Below are 17,478 nucleotides of genomic sequence, written 5' to 3' on the forward strand. Positions count from 1 at the left end.
ACCACTCTTTCCACACAGAGAGTTGTGCTGGTTTGCACATTATTGTCAGTAAAATGTTCCAGTGTTAATTTAGAAAGCACAGTCCCTTGGAAGTAAAAAGTTTCTCTTTAAGTAAATGATGATGAGGGGAGCTGTTTACATTGATCTATGTAAAGCAGGGCCCTCCAAACTTCCTAAACAAAGGGCCAGTTTACTGTTCCTAAGACTTTAGGGGGCCAGACTGTACCCAGTGGGAATAGACGATGTCCTGGTGTCCAGTGGGAGTAAACATTGCCCTATGTTTGGTGCCAGTGGAAGGAATAGTCCCCTTTTGTTGGTGTTAATGGAAGGAATTCTGCCCCGTCATTGGTGTCAGTGGGAGGAATAGGGGCCCATTGCTGGTATCAGTGGAAGGAATAGTGCCCCATCATTGGTCTCAATGGATGGAATTGTGCCCCAATGTTGGTGTCAGTGGGAGGAATTGTGCCCTTTCATTGGTGTCAGTTGGAGGGATAGGGGCCCAATGTTGGTGTCAGTGGAAGGAATAGTGCCCCATGATTGGTCTCAATGGAAGGAATAGTGCCCCATGATTGGTCTCAATGGAAGGAATTGTGCCCCAATGTTGGTGTCAGTGGAAGGAATTGTGCCCCAATGTTGGTGCCAGTGGAAGGAATTGTGCCCCAATGTTGGTGTCAGTGGAAGGAATTGTTCCCTATCGGTGCCAGTGGAAGGAATTGTGCCCTTTCATTGGTGTTAGTTGGAGGGATAGGGGCCCAACCCAATGTTGGTGTCAGTGGAAGGAATAGTGCCCCATGATTGGTCTCAATGGAAGGAATAGTGCCCCATGATTGGTCTCAATGGATGGAATAGTGCCCCATGATTGGTCTCAATGGAAGGAATTGTGCCCCAATGTTGGTGTCAGTGGAAGGAATTGTGCCCCAATGTTGGTGTCAGTGGAAGGAATTGTGCCCCAATATTGGTGTCAGTGGAAGGAATTGTGCCCATTTGAGGGTGTCAGTGGGAGAAAAAGTGCCTCGTTGTCACTGTCAGCAACAGGAATTATGCCCCATCATTGGTGTTAGTGGATAGAACAGTGCCCCAAGGGCCAAAAAAAGGCAAGCAAAGGGCCAAATCCAGCCTCCAGTTTGGAGACCTTTGAAGTAAAGTAATAACTGGGAACTGAAGTAAGATAACAGAGAAGCTGAGTATTTTATTAGTACAAAACTTGTTACATTATACTGTACTGTATGTATGATATTATCCTTATTACAAAATGTGTCTCTGCTGCCACCTACTGAGCGCTGCGTAAATTTTCAGTTGTGCTGTTTTCAGTAATTGTGATTCTTCTATGCAGGTGTTCCAGAGGAGAATGGATGGCAGCGTAAACTTCTACCGGGACTGGGCAGACTATAAAAATGGATTTGGAAACATGACCTCTGAATTTTGGCTTGGTAAGTGATCACAGGCACATGTGCTTAAAGCCATTTTATTATAATATACAGCAACCTTACTGCCCTAATCACTAAGCTACAATGCATCTGTTATTTACAAGTGGTATTTTCAGCCGTGTGACTTTTATTTCAGCTCTCATTGACTTTCACTTCTGAAAATAACAATCACTATGACCAATAATTGTTTTAGCTTTGTATATTTGGCCTTTAGTCCTGTGGAGCAGAATGTGATGTAAAGGGGCTTTGATGAAGATTTTGATGTAAAGGAGTCTCTAATGGGGACTCTGATGTATGTGGGAACATCTATAGCAGACCCTGATTTAAGGCGGGACTCTGATGAGGACAGATCTAAGTGGGGACATCTAAGGCAGACCCAGATATAAGGGGCACTCTGATGGGGAGCCTGATATAAGAGGGCTATGATTGGAACCCTGATGTAAAAGGTGCTATGGTTAGGACATTCATGTAAGGGGAGCTATGATGGGAACCCCAATGTAAGGGGACTTCTCTTCAAAAAAGATCGAATTAAAACATATTTATTCATCATTTATTATTTATTGATTTATAAAACTGACTTTTTGTTCACCCCCCCCCCCCAATTAAAAAATTTGGAGACCCCTGCATAGAGAGTGCAATGCTTCTGTTTTAGGGCTGGTTTACCCCAGAACGTGGTGCTGGAAAGGTGCATTCTGTGTGCGTTTCCCCACATCATTCTCAATATGCACTGCCTTTGCAATCTGCTGTGTGTGTGCCAGTGTAATGTTAAGGGCATCCCAAACGCAAATCACAAACACAAAACAGTGCATTTGTGGGCAGCAAACCGCATAGTACCGCAGAACCATGCGATTTGGTGCAGTGTGCTTTTTAAACGCAGTGTTTGCGCTACTTTATCCATATTCCAATGCAATTTCAGTCCCTTCAAGTCAATGGGGTGCAAAATCGCACCACTAGGGATTGCACAGGAGTTGCACAGGAACACATGCCGCATTCTTGTGTTATCCTGGTGTGAACTTCAGAGTCTAGAAATGTATGAAACCAGGTCCTTGCCCCTAATCAGGACTGGTTTTTAACTGTAGACACAGTAGGCAGTTGCCTAAGGAGAAAAGCACTTTAAAACTAAAGGCCCGTACACACGTACCGATTGTCGGCCGTAAATATTCGGCCAACGACCGATCGGCCGATTGTAGGCTTGTTAGTATGATGCTTCCGACAGCCGACAGCGCACTTTCGGCCAAAAAGAATCTGATGTGCATGCTTTAAAATTTTTGTAGGCCAACACCAGAACGGCCGATTGTTCGCCAGTCAGTACAGAATTCGGCCGACAATCAGCAGATTTGCAAGACTGGGCATGCTCAGAGAAGAAAAAACACACCGAAAGTTAACCATCACATGACATCACTTCTGCAGTCGGCTGCTGTTGGCCGACAAAATTCATGTGCAGTCTTTTGCAGTTTTCAACAGACACGACAGCCCTGGACAAAAGACGGCCGATCGTTCGGCCGACGATCGGTACGTTTGTACGGGGCTTTACACCTGATTTTGCATTCATACAGTCTTCAAAGCTCTTGATACTAATACTGATGTGTTTTTTTACATCAATGTAGCAGCACCTTTCTAAAGGAACACAATTAGGAATGAGTATGACTTAAGGCAGTAGAACAGAAAAATAGCAGCATGAGCAGTCAATAAACCGGCCCCCTTAAGCAGGAAAGGAAATGGCAACTTTGTTGGGTAGCAGGGGTGTTGGAAAAAAAAGCAAAGTTTTGGGAGCTGCCTTTTTTTGAGGTCTTCTCTAGCATTCCCAGTGCTGAAGGCCATGTGGGCATCCAGGCTAAATGTGCACTTTTCACACACTCATCACACCAGATCGACCTTGTCCTTCCAGCTAAACATGGCCATTACCAGTTAGGTCAGGTATCAAGCTACCACGTTTGGTTTTTTACATGCATGCTGTAGAGGAGAGCCAAAATCAGCTCTTGCATTACTTGGTAACTAAACACTGGAAACTGTAAGACACCACTGACCGCCAAGGACTTTATCCTCATCCTTCAACATGATGGTCTAAAATATCTAAGCACTAACCACCATACAAGTCATAGGCCCAAAAAACATATAGAAAAAGTATAGGCAAAAAAAGGTGAAGGATTCTTCTCCTCCTACAGCACATGGTTGTCCCTGTATGTAATACTAATCCATCCTCTATTCTTCCTCTCTCCAGGTAACATTGCTCTTCATCAGATCACCTCCTCTGCACCCTACGAGCTACGCGTGGACCTGCGTGCTGGAGATGAGTCCGCCTACGCTGTGTATGATGATTTCCGAGTCGATAGTGAAAATCAGCAATTTAGACTGCGGCTGGGAAAATACAGAGGAACAGCAGGTCAGGGGAACACACATTCAGAAATTAAACCTGTTTGTGATAGAATAAAATAAACTTTGCTCATGTTAGTACTACTTCCATATTTAAAATCAGCTCTTTTTTTTTAATTTTTTTTTTAAAAGCCACCCAAGCTTTATAGACTTTTTCTTTTACTTGGCACAATAGTACTTCCTGTGGTTGGTTGCATCCCTTCGAGCACATCAGGATCCACTGATGTACAACATCTAAGGTTCTATGGGCCTAGTTTCTTATCATTTCTGATGGCTGTCTGCTGAAGTGTGTACAGAGGGGTGGGGGGACTACACCTTCTGCTCCATACAGTACATGAAAAAAAGCATCGTCACCCCATTAGCAAATTTTTAATTAAAGTGTTTGTTACCCCAACATTTGATATTCCTGATATGTGTCTGTTGTACCATGTACTTGTGTTAAAGAGTATCCTTTTATCTTTGCATTGCTTCCTTTGTCTGAAATAGCTGGTGATCCTGCCAGTCCCTTTGCTTTCTTATTAAAAACTGACCATGTCAGGCGTAGAAGCACATCCTTCCCTGCTTTGTCAGTTTTCTGGTTGCCTATCTGTCCTCCAATGATCAGACTTGTGCTGACATGCCCACCTTGCACAGCCATTTACTGGGAAGATCAGTGTCCTGCTGTTTCACTCCCAGCTCTCCAATCTCCATGCAGCTGAGAGCAGAAATTATGTGACCACTTTTAAAAAAAAAAAGAAAAAAAATATTTTTTTAAAATATATACATAAACAGTTTGCCTTTCTAACCACTTCCAGACCGCCCACCATGTGTTTAGGTCACTACTTTGATGCTAAATACCGGAGTTCTGGCAGCAATAAGGCCGGCGGTCCTCTTTCACATAAAAGTTGGCAGATTCGCTGCGGGATCACTTTTATGGGCGGCGGGAGAGGTGCCCACCACCCTCTCGCCACTTCCCGGTCGTTTTCCCCGCTTACGGGAGCCGTCGGAGGCGGGGAAAACAATCCAATCATCTCTGGGGCTGGGCAGGAAGTTGAGTGAGGGCAAGATGACCCCCCTTGACTATGTCCTTGGAGAACCGGAGGGACGTCATACGTCGCTTCCGCTCAACGACCTTAAAGGGACAAATTTTGTGAGACCAGAACACATTGGCCCAATAAAAGATGACGAAGGGAATCTGGCCACAGAGGACAGAGAGAAGGTGTTAAATAATTTCTTCTCTTCAGTCTTCACAAAAGAATCGGGGGGCTACACTAACCCAGCTTGTAATGCTAAATTAAATAATACACCTCAGGAAGTACCCCCATGGTTAACAGAAGATAGACTTAGAACTAAACTAGAGAAACTTAACATAAATAAATCACCGGGACCGGATAGCTTGCACCCGAGGGTTCTTAAAGAACTCAGCCAGGTGATAGCCAGACCATTATTCTTGATCTTTACGGATAGTTTACAGACGGGTATGGTGCCAGCTGATTGGAAAAAAGCCAACGTGTTACCAATATTTAAAAAAGGGCCGAGATATATCCCGGGTAACTATAGATTGGTCAGCCTAACATCTGTAGTCTGCAAGATTTTGGAGGGGATGTTAAGGGACTATATACAAGACTTTATAAAAAAAAAGTAAAATAAATAAGTAAAAAAAATGTAAAGCACCCCGTCTCTTCCAGCTCGCGTGCAGAAGTGAACGCATACGCAAGTCGCGCCCACATATGTAAAGGGTGTTCGAACCACATGTGTGAGGTATCACCTTGATCGTTTGAGCAAGAACAATAATTCTAGCACTAGACCTCCTCTGTAACTCTAAACTAGTAGCATGAAAACTTTTTGAAAGCTTTGCCTCTGTAGATTTTTAGTACCAAAGTTTGTCTCCATTCCACGAGCGTGCGCAATTTTGAATCATGACATGTTAGGTATCAATTTACTAAGTGTAACATTATCTTTCACATTATAGAAAACAATTGGACTAACTTTACTGTTTTCGATTTCAAAAAAATTGTGTTTGTAAGAAAAAAATATGGTGTGACAAAGTATTGCAATGATCTCCATTACATTCTCTAGGATCTCTGCTATATATATATATATATATATATATATATATATATATATAATGTTTGGGGGTTCTAAGTAATTTTCTAGCAAAAAAATTCTGATTTTAACTTTTAAGTGTCATAAATAGGCCTAGTCCTTAAAGCGGAGTTCAACCCAAAAGTGAAACTTCCATTATATGTTACGTCCCCCCTCTGGTGCCACAATTAGCACCTTTCAGGGGGAAGGGGGGAATGGGTACCTGTTCCTCGGAAGTTCGGCCCCCCTCCTTCTTCCTCTGTTACCAGGCCAATTGGAAAGAGCAGCGCGCTTCGCGCATGCGCAGTAGGGGACCAGCTGTGAAGCCAAAAGGCTTCACTGCTGGGTTCCCTTACTCTGAATGGCGGCGGCAGCACCTGAGAGCTGATACGAAAATCGGCTTCGGGTGCGGGCATCGCGGGAACCCTGGACAGGTAAGTTCTAATATTTAAAAGTCAGCAGCTACAGTATTTGTAGCTGCTGACTTTTAATTTTTTTCTTGGGGTGGGGGGGGGGGGGAACTCCTCTTTACAAGGCTAAACTGAATTGGTTGTTTTACAAGGTGAGGGTTCACATACTGTATACTTTAAAGCTTTCACAGACATTGCAGAAGAAGGAAGAAGGGTAATGGAAAAACAGATAAGAGATGGGAATACATTTTTTATTTCAGCCTGAAGCTTTAGATACATTGCAAGGCACAACACCCCTCTGTCCCCCTTCAGTGTTGACAGATCAGAGCTGTCCTTTGTTGCCCCATCTGCTGTTGTCAGCATCATCTCCTGATCTTCTTCCCTGTTCCTCTTAAGTCATTGGGTGGCCACTTGATGCAACTCCTGCACATGTGTTCAGAAGTTACTTTGCCCCGGTACCCGGCTTCTCTCTTGGTATCCTAGGGGATAGAGGTACATTTTATTTTTTTTTTTAACAAAAAAGGCATGTGATTATAAACTTTTAAAACGTCCAGGATCTCCAGCAAAGTCACCTGCACAGATGTTGATAGCACTCCGTGACTGTCTGTAGTCAGGTTATTGCTGGGCAAATCGCAGGTCTGCGGCTCAGTTGGCCAGAAATTCACAAAACTACAACATAATCATTAGTGGTCTGCTAACCTGCAGAAAAACGATGTGTACTCTACAGTAACCTTCATTTATATGTAGAACCCTCCTAGGTAGGTGCTAGTGAGAGAGTATAGTTTTTGGCTCTGTCTGCTTACCAGAGGGGCTGCAGGCAAATCTATATTGCTCTTTGCTAACCAGAGAGCAGGATCTGTGAGTTAGGTCTGCTCAATGTGCTCAGTGTGTGATTCATTGTGTCTAGAGAGTGTTTCACACTGGTCCAATAGGGAGGCATGTTGGACAGTGCGAGGAAACCTGACAAATTAATGCATAGGCTTTGATACAGTCCTGGTGATTGGCAGTGGCAGGTTGCCTCATTGCATTCTGGGATACTGTATAAAAGCCAGGAGCACTTGTGCTGCGAGGTCTTTGGCTGGAGAGCAGAGTCCCAGAGGGAGGGGGTGGCTACCTCCTCCTCTGTAGCATTGGCACATGGCCGCAAGAGGTCGTCCTGAGGGCCGGAGAAATGGATGAGAAGAGCTGAACCCAGAGGTCCAGGAGAGCTGACTGAAGGGGAGACACTGGAGACCCTGGAAAAACTGTATTGTGAGTACAGGGACTCGTGCCAAGGGGCCTGACCTGAGGGGGGCTACCCCACGTTTAGGATAGTCAGAGGACGAGTGTCAGCAGTAAAGAGAGAGAGAGGATGCTGAGGAGAGTGTCCTGAAGATAATCAATAGTTCATCAAGTCGTCTTAAGAAAAGAGACTTAATTCAAATTCACCTTTAGTGGCAGGGTGAATCAACAGCCTGACTGTGCCTGAAGATAGAAGTCATCCAACATTGTGCATAGTTAATTTGGAGTATCCCACTATTTCCTTCTCCTATCCCTAATTTATAATAAAACACATAACAACCAAATACCTCTGGACTGGTTATTGGAGCGAGCCAAGGAGGAAAAGTGAGAAACTGTTCATGTCGAGGTTGCTGTTGGTAACTCAGGGGGACCTGCAGGTGTGAAATTGGCAGTCCTTACGGGGGGCAGTGATACATGTAATAAAAATTACCAAAGGTCCACATTTTTTATGATGAGCTGCCTCAATGACCAATGGGAAAGCAAGATGGGCTTGCGCTAATCTGGAAAGTTACAAAAATAAATGAGATCTGCATATCATTTTTAAATTATTGATCATTTTGACATGCAATATTTATTAAGGGAGAATGCTTTTCCTTCTGATAATTTTTTACATATGCTTAGTCTAACGCTTGCCATACATGTTACAGTCTGACTGTACAATACCCTGCCTGATTTGATATGGATTGATAGAACAGATTAGGTAGGCAATCATAGTTTTGGTAAGGCAGAAATTGATTTGGCCTGATTATAACATGTATGGTGAACCATATTCTTCTCATCTTAGCATATTTAAACGTATTTAGCTGCATCTTTATATGTAGCACCCTACAGGTAGGTGCTAGGTAAAAGTATAGTGGGCCTTGGCTGCCTAACAGCAGGGCCAAAATTTCAGCTGGGCTGTCATGTCTCCCAGGTGTGTCTGCTGAGAGGGGAGTCTCTCCACTGGCTCCATGAGAGGATTCTCATTGGGCAGTGGAGGAAATCCAATCAGAGACACATTCAGGCCTGTATCTACCCTAGAAGGCAGATTCTGCCACAGAGGATTCTGGGAGTGGGTATATGTTTGAGGGGAACGCATGACGCAGCGTCTTTGGCATTAAGCAGAGTCCCAAGAGGGAGAGTACGGCTGTCTCTCCTCCTGTCAGAAGGATCGGGTGTCTCGGGTGGCTGCCTGGGAATCCAGAGAATGCTGAGTTGTGCTGCGGAGGGAATCCGGTGTGCTGAGGACCAGTGGAGGAAGAGGAGTTCAGTTCCAAGAAAGAATTCCAAGGTCATGAGTACTGTGAACTGCCCCTAGGGGAATGCCAAGTGTAGAGGGGACCACTCCAGAGAAGGTTCCAGGGATCCAGGAGTCAGCTAGCTGTAAAGGGGGTGCCTAGTCAGAGGACCCTGAAGTGTAGAGGGGCACCAGCGGTTGGGCCCTGAAGAGCTAATGTGTACAATGTGTAGTGTACAGAGTTAAGAGTTTCAGCGGCACAAGCAGTGACAAGGAGCTACCTCGGTCAGTGAAGGGCTGAAGGGCGCTGTTCAGTGACTTTTGAGCTAAATTGAGTGTCAGGAGTCAAGTGTTCTACAGTCCTGGATCTTGTGAGTTAACAAACAAGTTAAAGTCGAGGTTCCAGCACTAGTTCAGCAAAGCAGTATCTTCAAACATCAGGAAGCGCTGGTCGGCATTCATCTGGCGTTAAGACAGCGCCAACTGCATTTTTGTATAAAGTCTCAGCTAACCTAGTTGAGCCAGAGAAGTATCCCACTCATTCCCTTCTCCCATCCCCAAAATACAATAAACAAAACCAACCAAAGATGCCGGAGTGGTCAATGTCTCAATTCTCACACTTGGTTTCACAACTTAAATGTGTTGGAGGTGTCACCGGTAACAATGGCAGACCCACATCAGGCTCAAGGCCTGGAAATATTGCTACATATAGTAAACTTGTCACAGTGGGGTTGATTTACTAAAACTGCAGAGTGCAGAATCTGGTGCAGCTCTGCATAGAAACTAATCAGCTTCCAGGTTTTGTCAAAGCTCAAGCTGAAGTTTTAAGCTGATTGGCTACCATGTAAAGCTGCACCAGATTTTGCAAACGCCAGTTTTAGTAATTCAACCCCACTTTGACAAGTTTACTATAAAGATGCTGCTAAAGAAGTGTAAATATGCTAAGATGAGAAAAGAAGGGTATGCTACAGTTTAACTTTAGCATCTTTATTTTGTATCTTTATTTTAGCCATGTAACTCTTATTTTCAAACTACTTTGGACTCTACTGAAAATAACTGACACTTTTGAAAATAAGTAAACGTATTCTGGTTTGTTAGCTTTGTGAATTGTGTCTAATATGTTTTAGGGGGAGATACATGAAGTGATAGATGGCAATGTAAGAATTATACTGTAAGAACAGGTACTTATATTAGCTGCTGTCTTTCTAGGGGACTCTATGGACTATCACAACAACATGGTCTTCTCAACCCGTGACCGGGACACTCAGCGGAGGATCGTGCCATGTGCCATGTCATACCGAGGGGCGTGGTGGTACAGCAACTGCCATTTTGCCAACCTCAATGGTCTATATGCCAACAACAAAGACCACCAGGTATATTACCCCAAAAATAGAGTTTTACTAAAAAGGGATTGTATTTTTTTGTTTATTTGTAGTTAGAAATAATATTTCTTAGACGTACAGTGCAGGACACAGGATCTTTAGTCTTTAACCATGAGTTATATGCAGCTACCTTCAGGTGATTGGACACTGGCAAAAAAGCTGCAGGGACACACCCCTATATAACCTCTCCCACTCCCAGCTAGCATTTGTTTTTAGCTAGTGTTCTTACAAGATGAGCGACCTCTTTTATGTATGTAGCACCCTCCTAGTTGGGTGCTAGGAAAATTTCGTTTTTGGCTCACTCTGTAGTCAGAGGAGTGGGATTGCCTGCTTGTGTCTGCTGTGTAAAATGATAAAGATTGTGCTGCGCAAAACTGTGTACCCTATGTAAAAAGTTATTGTAAAATCAATTGTCTATACAATCATTATTTATGATGATGGATGTGCGATAAACAGATATATTAAATTGACTATGTGATAAATATACTCGTAGAAGCTATGTTGCTGTGACAATCGTGAAAATGAAATATAACACAATGAACATCAATAATTAATCATTTCCATATTTGATACATTGAAAAGTATCCCAAAAAAGGTGGATTTAAATAAGACAATCGTGCAAAAAAGAAATGTAATAGTAGTATCATATTAAATGACTGGGGAGGGGCCAACGCTGGATTCTGAGTTCGGCTGAGAGCAACATTGTAGCTCACTGAGCAGACAGCGATACTCAGTTTGGGATCCACGCCGGCACACCCGGGCTATAGTTTGCAGAACCTGCTACAGTGTGGTGCACTTCAAGCACCATATAAATGTAAGTGCAGTACTTTGTTTGAATAAAGCACATATTTTATCCAACATTATTTGCACTACGGATACCTTTCTTTTCATCTATATGAGCCACCTCTGAGGGCCAAGAGCACTGAGGCACCATTACATGAGAGGCATACCAGGACACAAGCATATCACTTACTTTCTCACAGGCTTGATTGTGAGAAAACAAGGTGAGGCACCCACCTGAGAGGAGGGAGGGGGGGAGCACAAAGCATTGAGGTGAAATTGTACCTGTTTACTATCAGGAAACCTCCAGGTACTGGTGATTGGGATACACTTCGCACACAGGAGTATTTGATTTTGGACTCGCACACTTTGAGATTGGACACTTAGTGCCGGTTCACATTTGCGAATATGCAGCGTGATCCCGCATCGCATCCGCACCTCTGGCAGTTCACACTGCCATATGCGATACGCAGGGAGTGTCAATTAAAAGTTAACGGCACCCCCAGTTGCGATCGCATATCGCAGTGCGATCTGCAAGTTCACACAGAATCGGATCGCACTAGTGTGAACCACCATGCGATCCGATTCTGCTGCGGATAAAAAAAGCCTCATGTGCGAGTTTAGTGCGTATGCGGTGCCAATTCAGCCATACAAAGTGTATGGCTGAAATTTGCACCGCACATGAGATCGCATGTAATTTAGGAGCAGTGTGCTCCGAATTACATGCGATCTCCGTGATTGCACTAATGTGAACCGGGGCTTATTTAATGTGATACTATTACATTTATTTTTTGCATGAATGTCTTATTTAAATCCACCTTTTTTGGGATACTTTTCAATGTATCAAATATGGAAATGATTAATTATTGATGTTCATTGTGTTACATTTCATTTTCACGATTGTCACAGCAACATAGCTTCTATGAGTATATTTATCACATAGTCAATTTAATATATCTGTTTATCGCACATCCATCATCATAAATAGTGATCGTATAGACAATTGATTTTACAATAACTTTTCACATAGGGTACACAGTTTTGCGTAGCACAATCTTTATCATTTTACACAAAATGCACTCACACCATTAGGGAGTGAACAGTGCTAGCAGCATCTCTGACTCACATCAACATAGATTGCTCGCAGCCCCTTTCATTTAAATTGTGTCTGCTGTGGCCATGGCCGGTGCTTCCACTAGGCAAACTAGGCAGCCGCCTAGGGCGCATTGCCACCTAGGGGTGCAGCCATGAGTCGACACTCTCTCTCCATCATTAATGATCCTTGTGAGCTGAGGGGAGAGGCGGCAGTGGGCGAGGAAGAAGGGACAGAGGAAGATGATGGGTGTCTGGGGAAGTGGCAGAACTACCAGGCCTTGGCTTTCCACAGCTGTTTGGGGGGGCCCCAATAGGCAGGAAGGGAGCCCACCGGAATGCTGCCTGCATGATGATCCTCTTCGGCTGGAGCTTAGTGGCCTAAACCCCGAGCAGGAAGTGATACTCTGCACTGAGCTGGTGAGCAGCCGTTCACGTCCCTTGGTCGATATTAAGCAGGGAGCGGAGGAGAGCTGAACCTGAGCCGGAGCTCGGCACTGACTGCTGCTTCTCCATCCACCACGAGCCGGTTGGAGCCGTGGTGAGCACTGTGGTCCAGGAGAGGAGCGTCCTGGGAAAAGGAATCACGGTGAAGGAGGGCAGAGTGCGGACCACTCTCTTCATACTGCCTAGTGGGTGTCCCCAGAACAGGGGATCGGGGTCCCGGGGTGTTACATGGAGGATCCCTGGTGTGAAAGGGAATCAGGGTCACCAGGTTTGCCATGGTGAATCGGAGTCACCAGGTGTGACATGGGGGATAGGGGTCACTGGGTGTAACAGGGGTTCGGGGTCACCATGTGTGCCCTGAGAAATTGGGGTCCCTTCCTGTGCCATGGGGGATTGATGTCCCCAGGTGTGACATGTAAAAACATCAGGGTCTCTCTGAGTATGACATGGAGGAACATCAGGGGCCCCTGGTGTGACATAGAGGAACATAAGGACATGAAGGAATATGGGGGTCACTGGGTATGACAGCATAACATGGAGGGACCATCATATCAGGGTCACTGGGTATTACATAGAGGAGTTTTTAACCCTTTCCCTTTTTATTTTTATTTTTTGGGGGGGCGCAAGTAGCTGATCTTGCCTAGGGCGTAAAATAGTCTAGCACCGGCCCTGGCTGTGGCTTTACAGGCTGTGGGATTGATTGCTTTCCCCTAGTTATGTTGAAAGACTTCTACAGCTTGAGGCGGTAGGATACAAATCCTCAACTTGAATATTTACTACCCTCTGACCAATCCCTGGGGAGGTGTGCCAAGTGGGTGGTCAGAGAAGGGGATAAATAAACGTATCTTTCTGTTCATAACCACCTAGAGCTTTTACCTGTGGCCTTATACTACTGCATGTACAGCTGGGTGGATACAATGCACTAGATCTCCAGGGTGAGCTCTCTTTTCATTCATATGAAAAGGATCCTTTGATTCAAATTCTGATCAGCAGAATTCCTGTGCAAAAAAAAGCTTCAAGGGGATCCCCTTTGAGGGAGACTGTTTGGTCCTTCCTTAGAATAGTACATCAAGGGGGAAGTATACTCTCCTCTGCCAGAAAAAGAAGATTCATACTTCTGCAGGTTTACCCTTTATTCCCGAGACCAGGAAAAGTTTGCCCTTTTCTGGCCTCCAGCTCAAAGTCTGGAACACACCTTTGTCAGAAAACGTGGACCTCCAAGCCAGCTAAATCTGACTCCAAGCCTTCTTCTCAGTGATGCCCCTCCCCCTCCTCAAGCTGCCAGAATGGGGGGAGTCTGTTGGACTTTTGGCCTCTGGTCTCAGGAAATATCCTTTGTTTAGGTCCAAAGTGTAATTTCCAGAGACTATACACAGGTTTTGGACTAAAATCTCCTCCCTACTTCATGCTCTCAAATTTCCAAAAACCTTTCAAAGACAGACAGATTATCTTGCTGCTGTCACAGGCAGTCATTGCCCCAGTCCCAAACAAGGAATGTTTTTTATTTTATCTATCCAAACCTGTTCACAGTTCCCAAGCCAAATGGTGGCATTCGGGCCATTCTGGATCTGAAAACTCAACTTTTTCCTGTGGGTTCTAAAGTTCCGCATGGAATCAGCCAGGTCAGTCATTGCTTCCCTCCTTCCTGGGGATTTAATGGCCTCAGTTGACATCTGGGAGGCCTATTTGCACATTCAGCGCTATTTGTGTTTTGCTGTGGGCGCTTAGCATTACCAGTTTGTTGTCCTTCCCTTTAAACTGTTCACAGCCCTCTAACGTTCACCAAAAGTCTTGCCCAGGTCCTAGCTCTGCTCTGTCTATGGGCTATACATGTTGTGGGTTACCTGAACGATCTCCTACTAAAGGATCAGTCCTTTCTAGCCCTGTCAATCAATGTACAGTGCAAACTCTACAGAGATTCAGTCAGATTCTCTGCCTTCAGAAGTCATCCTTGCAACCAACTTACTGGGGTACCATGGCCTGACTTTGGATACGGCTCTGTCCAGAATCTTTCTGCCTCAGCACAAACTTTTGTCCCTCCATCCTCATGCCCAGGCCCTTCAGTCCCAGGGTCCATCCTTGATTCATGCCTGCATGAGGGTCTTTAGCCTTAAGGTAACCTCCTTCAAGGCAGTGTCATATGCCCAGTTTCACTCCAGACCATTACAGCTCAACATTATGGTGTGACAAACAGTCTTGGTCCTTGGATTGTCACATGAGTCTGATCTGTAAGGCCAGACTTTCATGGCACAGTGAATTTCCAACCCTGTTCTGGAGTCAAGAAAACCCTTTCCTCCAAAGACATGAAAAGTTTTCACAATTGAGTCTTAGATGCCCTTTTTAGTGCAGGGGATTTCGTAGGAGGCCTGTCTTATTAACATCCTGGAACTCAGGGTGATTCAGTTGTCCTTACAACAATGGACCCCTCAGTTGCAAGGTCACCAAACAAGAATCTAGTTTGACAATGCTAAAGTTATGGCTTTCATCAACCATCAAGAAGGCACCACAGTTTGGACCGGTCAAAGGAAAGCGGACTTGATCCACTCTTGGACAGAACTGCATGTTCTAGCCCTATATGCTGTGCACACTTCGGGCATGGAAAACTGACAGACAGACTTTCTCATTCATCAGCACCTGGATCTGGGGGAATGGCCACTCTACTCTGAGGTGTTTGCCGTAAGGAGCCTTTCCCGATGTTACACAAGTGCCAGTTTGTCCTGAAACCAAAAGCCTCTTTTTTTCTCTAAGGTAGATTCCTTATTCCACCTCAACCAGGACATTGACCTTCCCTCCTTATGTCCTGCTCCGAAACATACCAAGGAAATTTCTCTCTACAGTCTTGACCTGGTACATGTGCTGAGAATCAACTTCTCGGATACAGCCTCTTTTAGGCAGTCAGCTTTCCTCTTTGTGCTTCCCAAGTGTTCTTGCAGGGGACTCCCTGATTCTCACTCTATTATTGCTAGATAGATTAGACAGGTCATAATTATGAAGTTTTGATAATAATAAATAACAATTATTAATAAATAATTATACAATTTGTAAAGTTTTACCAGTTGGATGTTCAGGCCTCTTTTGATTCCAGTTTCAGTCATTAAGGTGCTCTCTGAGTTTTGTTGGACCTTCTTGACCCATTTGTAATGTATGCCTGTTGGCATTTTTTTTGATGTGTTGCCCACTTCCTCAGATAGACTACTTTTTGACATCCCAAGGTTAAGTGCTGGTTCACACTAGTGTGATGCCAGAAACAACATGTGATTTGCAGTGAAGATCACATGCGCTGTCTGTGCGATGTGATTTCAGCCATACAAAATGTATTGCTTAAATTGCATCGCATTCGCACCAAAATGGCGCAGGACCCTTTTTTTGATTCACACTGGACTCGGATCGCATGGGTGTTCACACCTAAGCGATCACATTCCTTCACCATTTCACAGTTCTCATTGCGATCTGCGAACCAATCTGGGGGTGTCATTAACTTTACATTGATACCCCCAGCGATTTGCAGATATCAGTGTGAACCACTGTGTGATTCTGGTGCGATGCGGGAACCGGCACTGATTCGCAGGGTTTCCCGCATTGTACCAGTGTGAACTGGGACTAAGAGTAAAGATCCTGTGTCCTGTACTGTACCACTAAGAAAATATTTTTAACTTACCAGTATAATCCATTTTTTGGAATACAGTACATGACACACGTCGCTCCCCTCTGTTCTTTATTATTTACCCATTGATTGCTAGCTGAGAGTGGGCGGGGTTATAAAGGGGATGTCCCTGCAGCTGTCATATTTGCCAGTGTACATTCACCTGAAGGTAGCTGCATATAGCTCATAGTTAAAGACTAAACATCCTGTGTCTTGTACTTTACCCCTATAAATAGATTTTTACTGGTAAGTCAAAAAAATCCTGTAATATTATTTACTTTCTGTCAGATAAGTATTGTAAATTTGGGGTTAAAATAAAATCAACAGAAGAGATAGGGAACCTGACACCACCAATTCTGAATTCTAGTTCATAGTTTTGATGCTAATTGGTAGTAGTAGATTGCATTGATTTGAAGCTGTACAAATTCCTGCAGACTGCTTATAGGTGGAAAGAAGGGGGAATCCATATAGATGCCCAATATTGTAGAATAGAATGACTAACAGACTCATATATGTTTGATGATTAGCTGTCCACAAGCTCTTGGCCATATAGAGTACCTTACTTTTATGTTGCTATACAATGATGTTCTTCTTCTTCTATAGGGCGTAAACTGGAAGACGTGGAAAGGTTTTGAATTTTCCATTCCTTTCACCGAGATGAAAATGCGTCCACGAGGCATGGGCAACTGGCGCAGACTATAGAACCCCCTGACACAATCTGGAACCACTCAACTGAAAACTGGAAGCGACGTGGCACCTCCCGAAACCCCAGCAGTGCAACCATCCTTATGGGATACCCACCAAGGTTAAAAACAAGGGGACTGAAATATTAAGTGGCTTTAAAATCTTGTGTCATATATAAATTTTTTCTGTCACCTGATTTGTTGTTTGTGGGTAAGAGACTTGGACTCTAGAAGCAACCATAGGCCTACATCCCCCATTCGATTGTTCAAGGTCTTGGAGAACAACTAAAGAATAAGGAATTGCCAGTGCTGTAGCCTGCTAAAAAAAACGGACCATAAAAAACGTTATCAGTAGTAAGCTAAAATGTAACATGAAACTCTATGGAGCATCAGGAGAAAGCTAAACGGTAACTAAACAAGGTAGCTGAGGGATCTAGAATACATATATTGGGAATGTACATTTTAAGGTGTAACACATGGAAAAATGCCATAGTGTCGTATCACCAAACAGCTCTTGCACTTTTTTCTCCCTTGAAGAACAGTTGCTCACATTTCCTATGTTATGGTGCATTTGACCTACAGACAAGTAGAGTTTGGATTAAAATAAATTAATTTTGTACATAACTTGCTAGTAAAACTGCAGTACATAATAAAACCATGCTTGCTGCAGGCGCACCATT

At 44.1% G+C, this 17,478-nt stretch overlaps 1 protein-coding gene across 2 annotated transcripts in view; it reads left to right on the forward strand.

The window, feature by feature from the left end:
- Window positions 1–17,051, forward strand: part of TNXB (tenascin XB) — a 204,544-nt gene extending 187,493 nt beyond the window's left edge. For both annotated transcript variants that reach the window (XM_082263702.1, XM_082263703.1), the window contains 4 exons: window positions 1,334–1,430; window positions 3,649–3,810; window positions 9,981–10,144; window positions 16,719–17,051. In XM_082263702.1, coding sequence (XP_082119828.1) covers window positions 1,334–1,430; window positions 3,649–3,810; window positions 9,981–10,144; window positions 16,719–16,817 — 522 coding nt within the window. In that variant the 3' untranslated portion in view covers window positions 16,818–17,051. The remainder of the gene's footprint in view (window positions 1–1,333; window positions 1,431–3,648; window positions 3,811–9,980; window positions 10,145–16,718) is intronic.
- Window positions 17,052–17,478: the final 427 nt, after the last annotated feature.

Source organism: Pelophylax lessonae, assembly GCF_965119305.1.
Source record: "Pelophylax lessonae genome assembly, chromosome: 7".
In the NCBI taxonomy this organism is placed as follows: Eukaryota; Metazoa; Chordata; class Amphibia; order Anura; family Ranidae; genus Pelophylax; species Pelophylax lessonae.